This window comes from Rhagoletis pomonella, unplaced genomic scaffold (genome assembly GCF_013731165.1).
Source record: "Rhagoletis pomonella isolate Grant_MI unplaced genomic scaffold, Rhpom_1.0 Rhpom_scaffold_00007, whole genome shotgun sequence".
Lineage (NCBI taxonomy): Eukaryota > Metazoa > Arthropoda > Insecta > Diptera > Tephritidae > Rhagoletis > Rhagoletis pomonella.
Window position 1 is genome coordinate 30,601,394 of NW_023458561.1, and position 9,723 is coordinate 30,611,116.

The window sequence follows — 9,723 nt, forward strand, 5'->3', positions numbered from 1 at the left end:
TTGGTCGGGTAAAACCCGAGTCATTCCGGTACGTAGAACCGGCTGTCTGTTTTTAGTTGTTTGGCACGCTGTTTTGCCTCTTGGTTCTTCACGGTATTTCTGCCCGGCATAAAGAATCCTTTTTTGCTTTGCATACAAAAAACTCGCATTATTGCACCTTCTGCGCCAGTTGTCTGCCCGATATGTTGGGGTTCTTCTGGAAAATGGTGATGGTGTTTCTTGTTTTGGCCACATCCTTGCTCTACCTGAACCTGACTTCCAAGTAGCACCTATGCCCTCCTTACGAGTTCTTCAGCACTCTTGATATAGGGATGGGTAAATTCGATATTCGAAGCTTCGATATTCGAATTTTAATCGAATTATAGCTCTAAAATGGCGAATTTTTGGAATCGAACTTTCGAGTCTCACCTTTATTTCCAAAAAAATCAACTCTTCAACTTTCATCTTTCTGACTAAATTTGTCTTATTATTTTTCAATCTGATGCATCGGGACAAAAAATCTGTACCAAGAAGGAACTGTTATTCCGAACTCAAATTTAGGAAATTTTTTGCAATAAACCGTTTTTTTTTTTGTTGATTTTTTATTTTAAATGTTTAGAGGCTTTTGCGTTGGTGGCATAAAGCCTTTGCCTGAAAAGACCCCTAGTAAATATATCAATCCTCTAACGACTTTCCAAATTTGCTTTTCGCTGGATTTCTTGAAGTAAGGGTCAAAATGATCCTTTTAGGCGGGGACTAATGGGTTAAAATTTGTACGAAAATATTTCCCATGAAATTTTTTCATATATGTCTTAACCTTTAATTTCGCTCAGACCTTTATTTTAATTATTTTTTCCACTTTTTTGAAAACTACTTACGCCGAGACACGAAAACTTTAGTAGGCCATTAAATAAAAATACGAGCTAACTTTTGCAAATCCACCGAGTGTTTTATTACTGGATTGGTATACTTTCAGAAAATGTAAAACAAAGTCCGGGTTGGTTTCGGCTGTCCCACAGTGTAATTTGAGTTTAACTTTTTAGACAGGTGGCCACTCTCTCCAATCACCTCAAAAATATTTTAATTGTTGCATAGTATTTTAAGCACAACACTTCTTTAACTGAATTCGACTTTTCAAACAGGTGGCACCCCTCCTATATGTAATTAAAAAATAAAGTTTATTCAAAACCATTTCGATTGATCAATCATTACACATCTACAGGGCAAGCCCTTTCGTTTGACACCTATCTCCTTTTTGAAAATCAAAGGAAATATACACATTTAATGACTTGGTGTTAAATATTTAACGCAAACATCTGCGGAAGCGATTATTTGAATTTGATTTTCTAACCTGTGGAACCCTTTTCATAGAACTAAAACTATGTTGCAGACCCAAGGCACAAGCCTTTAATTTGACACCTAATTTTTTTTAATTGAACGAACGATACAGATTTTATGACTTGGTGTTAAATATTTAACGCAAACATCTCCGAACTCGATTAAGAAGTTTCAATTAAAAATAATTTTGAAAAATTCGAAAAAATTCGAATTAAATCGAATTTGCACCACCAAATTTCGAATCGAATAATCGAATGGTTGGGCAATGTTCGAAATTCGGAAAAAATCGTGTTTCAACCCCCCCACTACCCATCCCTATCTTGATACAGTTTTAGGGCTTATTTTTAGTTCTCGAGCAATTTTTTTGTATGCACACTGAGCGCGGTTTTGAAAACTTTTCACAATCGTTTTTCGAACTTTCAATTCGCTTGCTATTTTTACCAGAATACAAGTGTATAGCGAAAATATTTGCACATTGTATTTTTCTGACATTTATTTCAAAGTTTAATAAGAAAAAAATTTTGAAATTGAGTAATTAAAGAAAAAAATATTGCATAAAATGAATGCTACGGCGCCTTCAAACGCAGTTGACATACACTGACAAAATCACAACAAAAAAACGTGCAAATGCTGAATGAAAAGAAGACATGATTATATATTTATATTTTTTTTTATTAATATTTACTTATGTATGTATAGTTATATTATGAATTCATTTTTAAAATCATAATTACAATTCGCATAACTTATTGAATTTTATATGTATGATACAATAATTTGCTTTATTAATTTTAGAAACTAAATTTACTTACTATTTCTGTGTCTCGCTTTTCTAACGCCTAAAACCCTTTTAATAGTTAATTCATATTTATTTATGTATATATACATATGTATATGTATGCACATACATATATACATATATGTATATTATGAAATTATGGTGTAAATGCCGGAATCATTTTCTTTCAGCAACTGTTGGTTGTATTAATTATATTAATGCTAACTTAAAAGTATAATGATGTCAAAATGAACAACTCAAATTATGTCAATTACCACCACAAATGTGTACAATGAATTTGAGCTAGTTGCAAAAGTTTTTGTTCTATTAAATTTTTTTTTCTGATTTCATAAAAACTAAATTTGTTTACTAACTGTATTTTTATATATAAATTGTATTTTTTTTTGTTAACGCCTGCGAAAATTTATTTTCCTGTCTGCCTAAATTTCACCAAGAGAAATGTGCGAGTGCGAAGGACAATTGCCAATAGATGTGATTTGAACAGTTTATGTTTAAATATGTATGTATGTATGTAAGAGAAAGATGTATTTTATATTTAGCATTAAGTGACAAATACATGAGTAGCTGAACTCTTTCGATGGCGGCGTTTAAGAAATCTGAGTTACAGTTTAGAAGAAATTGAGAATTTTCTACATATGTAATAAATAGTTGGCATAGGACCAAAGCTCATGTTTAGGCCTCTACATTTTTAAATCATTTGTATTAAAGTATGTATATTATGTGTTGAAATCTGCAATTTTACCATTGCCTTTGCTGTCTATTGTAATTTATATAATATTTATTTTGGTTGGTATTATACTATTACTTATCATACACACACACAGTCAGTGTGTAGGCTTTAATATCGGTTTGATACAAAATGTTGATTTTATTGTTTTACAAAACTTAATGCTATATTTGAAAAGGCAAAATTTTTATTAGAAAAATGTCAATACAAAAATTTCTATAACACGCACACATGCATCTACATAAATGCATTTAAAAAACACAAATACCTATGTAGGTGCATGCGTGCGGGATTGTAAAAAAGTTCACTATTTCTTCACACCATCGGTAACGGCGCTTGTTCGTTGTGTTTATGGAGTGTATTTCTTTTCTGCTAAGGGAGCACGAAATTAAACTAAGATTATTCACTAAAGAACATAATTTAAACAAAATCAATTTTAATTTTTTCTGAGCGTATAGCAAAAAGTAATAGGAGTTTTCCCTTAAACTAGAAAAAGCATCAATATATTGCACTGCCAAAATTTCTATGTCAAGTTTCACATTTGGCAATTTCTTCGAGTTTAATGGAATCACCCAAATAATTTACAAAAAACTTAAGTTAATTGTAGCGCCACATTATAATTTTCTATTGAAAAATGTCTGAAGATCACTTCGCCCATAATTTACTTGCGTCGCAAAGCTACTCGAACAAATTTCTTTGAAATTTAAAGAAAAAGCGGGCAACAATTAGGTACATACATTCGAAGGTTTTTCTTACAATTTTAAAAAAGTGCAGCACTTAAATATTGCATAATACATAGTTATGTTAGTTTAAAAGAGTTACGTTTCGCTTGACGCCACTGTTGTTAGTACGAAGTAATCGTTATTTCGAAATTTTGTCACACAAACTAAGCAAACGAATTGCTTAAGGTATGTATGTATGCACTACATGTATGTATGTACATCCAATTTTTTCACTTTAAAACAAATTATTAACTAATTGAAAAAAATATATTTAAATTAGTCGCCATTAACTAAACGCTCATTTAAGGAGATAATCATTAGATTACAAATATTAAGTTGAAAAAAAAAGTAAATATAGTATATTTCAAAAATATAATTAACATGTATTAGCTTTGCAATCACTGTGCCAAAATAATAATACTAATTTTCTTAATACAATACAAAATTTGAAAAATTGCTTATCTACGCAAATTTTATAAATTCAATAATTGCCAAAAAACAAAATAGTGAAAATGGGATTTAAAAATAACACACTGACGTGCTTGAGTTACATAACAATGTCTTAAAACAAAAACTTAATATTTTCATTTGTATTTCATATGAATAATCAGTCTTTTTTGTTAAAAGAAAATTATCATGTTTTTGTAATGTAATTGCTTTCAGTCGCTTTTATTTCTGATCCACAGAGAACGAAAGTATCAAATTTGCGCAACTTTATTCAACATTAGATATAAGACATGAATTGGAAACAAAAAAGAGACTGATGCTTTGCATAAATGTGTTTAAGACAGCCATAAAAAATTTAACATTTTCTGAAGTTATTATGAATGAATGTTTACTTTATGTATATAAGATATTCGTCGAAATTATTGCAGGAGAAATATTCAACTATAGTAATTTTTATTCATAGCGTATCGCCCAATAAATTTTCATCCGGCATTTTTGTTTGGATCAAATGACCAACATTTTGAAGATTTTTTTTAATATATTGTATGTGAAGTACAAGTGTTACAGTGAAATACATTTTCTACTTCTATATTACATAATTTTTTGCTCAGAATTCTTAAAGAATAGCGTTAACATAATTTTGAAGAAGTGATGAATTTAGTGCGGCTCTACGTATTTTCAGAAAGGATATTTAACGTTGTTATTCGGAGAGATAAGCATAGAAACCTTTCTGATGACGTAAAGAAGGGGTTTACATACTTTTTATGACTAATTTGTAGTGTTTTACAGATGAAATAGTATTATAAAAAAACATGCTTCCAACCAATAAGTAGCACAGATGAATTATTTTCCATATTCAACACTAATTAGATATTTCTTAAATTCAAACAAAATAAATCTAGTTTAGCTTACATTATTTACAATAGCTTTACAAATATGCACAGGGATTGTGATAACTGTTTTGTTTCGCTTTAACAACTTAGTATTAAATAATTGATAGTACACTTATACAGAAAATTTACACATATTTTTGTATGAATTATTATGAACTCAATACAAAATAAACTTATACATGTGGAATACTAGCTTTTCTACAGGATTTTGTTTTTTTATAAACTGTAAGCCTAACTTTACAAGAATTAATTTAAAACTGCTAAAATTGCTATGTATTTGCATGTGTAAACGTTACTTTTTACAGATATGTATAAAAATCGAAAACATATCGTCTAAAGATAAAATTGATTTGCTTCTGTTTTTCTAATTTCATCTGACATTATATATGTATGTACATATGTACCGGAAAATTAGCGTTTACAGATGCAAATACATATCGTTTAAGGATTTAACAAAGTATAGTAGTTTTTTTTTTACAGAATATCATGCAACCCACTTGAAACCTCAACCATATAAAGAATTACGTGCTCTTAAAATGTATGTGGTCGCAGTAGCAGAATTTATCGGGTTCAGCCGGTGAGGAATCGTCTATTGTTTTGAATTTGTGGAGCGCAACATGAGTTGCTGGTCACTTATTTATGCTTTGTTTTGTTCTGTGCACTTATTTGCAATATGTTTATGTATTTTATTTATATGCTTTATGAATGTAAAAATTCCTGGCTATATAATGTCTAGTCTGAAAACTGAAGGCAGTGTTGTTGCACAGTATTTTGCGATTCTTATGAGGTGTTAGCCCTCTCCTATTAGGCTGTGCTAAATCAAAAATAAGATTCCCTTATTTGCACGCTGCAAGATCAGAACTGAAAATTATTGGTGTACAAAAAAATAAAAAATATATTACAATACTCCGACTTGACGGCACGTTCCAATAGTGAGTAATATGTAGTCCCCGGCAAACTGTCATTTTCAAACGTATTTGCAAAAAAAACCTATTTGCAGTTATTACATATATATTAATTATTCGTCTCCTTGGTTAGCTAAAATTGTATTTTGCCTAATTACATTTACTGTATCCAATGTTTTTATAAACTTATCTAATAAAATACAATAATATCTTTACTATTTGAATTAAATTTTTGCCATATTTCATAGTTAGCCCATACATTTGCATTTATGTACATATGTATGTACTTCACAAATTTAACTCCGTGAATCATTGCTTTCGCTAAAACTCTGTTCACTGGATTCCCTTCGGCTGCCCACAGGCTTGGGTTTATATTCTGTAATGAACACTGTCACCGAATTCACAGTGACTTCACGCGTTTGAGCTGTCGAACGATCGACATTCTTCAAACGAGCTGGATACTTTTTGTGTTTGCTCTTCTCATGTCCCGCTCCATGTCGTGAGCCTGATGCAGATTTTGTGCCGTTTGGCATGGTGCCTGATGCGCCTGGCAAGGTGGCAGCTTGTTGTGCGACGAGAGCTGAATTTAAGCGTGGCTTACGTGTGGAGGTTCCTGCAAAGAAGAATGAGTACTTATAGTCTGAATTTAAAAATTGTTTACAGGCCAACATTTGAACACATACTTTTTTAGGGGAAAAATGCGGAACTCCATCAACAAAAAATTGCCAAAAATCAACGGTAGGTCCTAGCTACTCGAAATTTTCACTTTATTCTACTAAAATTAAATGGGCTACAAAACTGCATACCAAAAGATGCTGATTAAGAAGTTAGAAATTTTGGTCAAAGTATTTGTGGGTATTTTTAACTTATGTTGTTGGGTTTTTTAGTAAAAATTAAATTGTAAAATAATTAATTTTTGGATTCTCGTGTAAAATATCCATCAATACAAAAACACTTCGACGTGTTAGAAAAAAACTATAGATGCATTTTAATTTATAAAACTAGATATTCAAAAAATTAACATAATTATTGGAGGGGCAAACAAAATTTATATTTCGCAGGCCTGTGTATTTAATCAATTTCAGCGAATTCTTGGCACCAGACTGCAATCGCAAATATGAATGATACTAAAAAATTTTTGAGTGGGTAATGCTATGGACCTTTTCTTCTATGTTGTGTACAAATTTCATAGCTGTATCGATTACTAGTATCTCACTAGAACAAAAAATGTATGCATTTTTAATATGGGAATATATTTATGTACGAAAATTTAAAATTTTAAAGCCGTTTTTCTTGAGTTTTGCTTTTTTGAGTTATATCCCTATTGAAGTAGATTCATATAAGAATGATTATATTTTTTTTTTTTAATAGCATAGATTAATTCTTTAGCTTTCAAAGTTTGGCATGTTAAAAACAAACAAATATCAGAATTGGGTAAGCGACTAACAAAAGCCATATTCTCGCTACGATCAACATAGTTGCATGTGTAAAAAATCCATGTTTTTGCTATGATTATCTTTTGTTTCTTATCTTCTTGGAAGTGGTTATTTACGTTTTGCGCTTATTCTTCCTCCAATGGCATCAACAATGCCAAATAGATATGTACGAGGCTATGTATCGTATACCTAACAAGCGTATAAAAAAAATATAAAAATATAAAATGATGAGGCAGAATAGCCAAGTAAAAGCAGATATGTAAATGAAGAAATAAAGAGTTGATAGCAGCAGCAACCGTATATCAAACAATAAATACACATACGTACTACAGTACGCTCTTGGTAAAAGCAACCGGTAAAAATTCGGGCAGTTGTGTTGATTGAAGTTGTGGCAATAATCAAATCACAAAAAGTTCAGATTTAAGTGTGTCAACAATGATAAGCATTTGGGTGTTGCTCGAAGTATTGCATTAATTGAGTGCTGCTTTTACCGAGGACGTACTGTATATATGTACATTTCTGTGTATGTGAAGTAAATATAGAATGGGAATGCAATAAAAGCAAGAGCGCATGTAGGAGCACTTTAATTTGAATATATGGCTGCATAATCAAATGTGAATATGCCAGAGGTTCGGCAGAGTAACGTCAATGGCGGTTGTGCAATCTGACGCCAATTGTAGATAATGCACACTCAGCCTAAATTTATTTCAATCATTGTCCCACCTTTTCCTTGGCTAATCGTTTATATTTCATGCTCTACAACGCGCTGGCGTCAGCAACAGCGCAGTCGACCCAGTTGATATACGTGTGCACAACCTCATTCCCATACAGTAATAAAATCTGCTGAATGTATGTATTTCTTGCCACCGCCTGCCACTGCGCCAATTGCGCTGCTGCTGCCTACATATCAACGCAACGTTTGGCCTCAGCCTCATTACAAAGTTTTGTTGCGCACCTCTCGTTCCTACCATAAGTACGTGCACTCGTTCCTACCATAAGTTTAAATATTTATACAAATGTATATAGGAGTGCGTTTTTGTAAATATCTTCTACAAATAATATTAACTGCGCTGCAATTTTGAAGCTAACAATGCAGTAAGGTGTCAAGTGTTCGGGTATTATTTATTAGACAATCGTTCTGTAGGCGCATGTGATGGTTGCGGCTCCGTTTACTGGCGGCATATATAGTACACATATTATGCATATACACATGCACAATGGGATTTACACAAAATACCTACATATGGTTCGTACTCGTATTGGGGTCACTCACCTTTCCGCACGTCGCACATTCGGCATTTAAATGCCTCAGCTGTATTTCTGTACGTACAGACGCTGCAGTCCCAGAAATTTTCCTCGATCGCTTTCGATTGTCGCTTCTGTCTTCTTACAGGAGATTTCTTGTGATCCATAATCTTTGATCGATGCCTTTTATAAAAAAGTCGTTCCTGCCTTTGCGGCTGGTGCTGCTTCAGCTGCTCCACCGCGTTTCAACGATTAGCGCTACTGATGCTTCTTGTATTTTATTTAATTTTTATCTATATATAAATAAGTGATTCTGATAAAGCTCACTGGAAGATGAGATTTCTTGGAAATTCCCCAATCACTAGGACTACGTGTAGTACTCATCGATTTAATGAAAATCTGTAACGTCCACCACGCCTTCCTTCCTTCCAACACTAGCTAGTAAATAGTAAATACACTTTTTAACTCTTCGAATATTTCACTGCAGCGAAAATCCATTCACGAAATCCATTAGCAAATCGCTTGGAAAGTTTTTGCTGATGTCGATTTTCCACATACACACATCTCTTCACTTGTTTTCAAGTGTCATTCGTTGAATTCATTGGAATGCACTACTGGAAACTGTGATTCATTGGAATGCACTAGCGGAAGTACAGGGTGAAAGCACGGAACAAATACAATATGAATTCGCGCCAGGTGGCGCTGTTATGCCTGAATAATTTGGAAGCACTTTTTAGGTAATTGTAATAAAATACCCGCAGCAAAACGGAACGATTAGCGATAGAAGAAGTCTGTTACGCGCGGATATTTATTGAATGTAAATTTTGCTAAAACGAAAATAGGACTAATCGAAAAAATAAGTTAAAGTTAAAATATGTGTTTAAGACAAAATTATAAATAGTAAATATAGCATATTGGTGTTCTTTTAATTACTTAAGTAATTGATTAATGACACCTACAGTAGGAATTGGTTTCGCTTTTCAATGAGTTTGTTGCTTTATTTATATTACATTGAACAAATAAAAGCAAAGGCAAATTTTCATGTCATTTCAAGTATCGTGGGGTCTACGGAACCGTTACGAACTAAATCTACATAGGTATGTATACTTGGAGTTGGAGTATGTATACTTGGGGGTTTAGCACCGCTCACAACTATTTCGGGCTATTCCGTCCAAATGGGTGGCCCGATCCAAAAAAAATTTCACACACTTGTAGTCAAGGGTCCACGCAAT

At 32.4% G+C, this 9,723-nt stretch overlaps 1 protein-coding gene across 3 annotated transcripts; it reads right to left on the reverse strand.

Moving 5' to 3' along the window:
* Nucleotides 1–3,850: 3,850 nt before the first annotated feature.
* Nucleotides 3,851–8,933, reverse strand: LOC118742576 (YY1-associated factor 2). 3 transcript variants are annotated; one of them, XM_036474748.1, is made up of 3 exons: nt 8,819–8,933; nt 8,520–8,752; nt 3,851–6,423 (listed from the first exon to the last, which is right to left on the reverse strand). In XM_036474748.1, the coding sequence occupies exons 2-3, from the start codon at nt 8,656–8,658 to the stop codon at nt 6,107–6,109; spliced, it is 456 nt and encodes a 151-aa protein (XP_036330641.1). In that variant the 5' UTR covers nt 8,659–8,752; nt 8,819–8,933; the 3' UTR covers nt 3,851–6,106. The 3 variants fall into 3 exon arrangements, with proteins under 3 accessions (XP_036330641.1, XP_036330640.1, XP_036330639.1); XM_036474747.1 differs by having other exon boundaries at nt 8,520–8,761; XM_036474746.1 differs by having other exon boundaries at nt 8,520–8,933.
* Between the last annotated feature and the right edge of the window lie 790 nt (nt 8,934–9,723).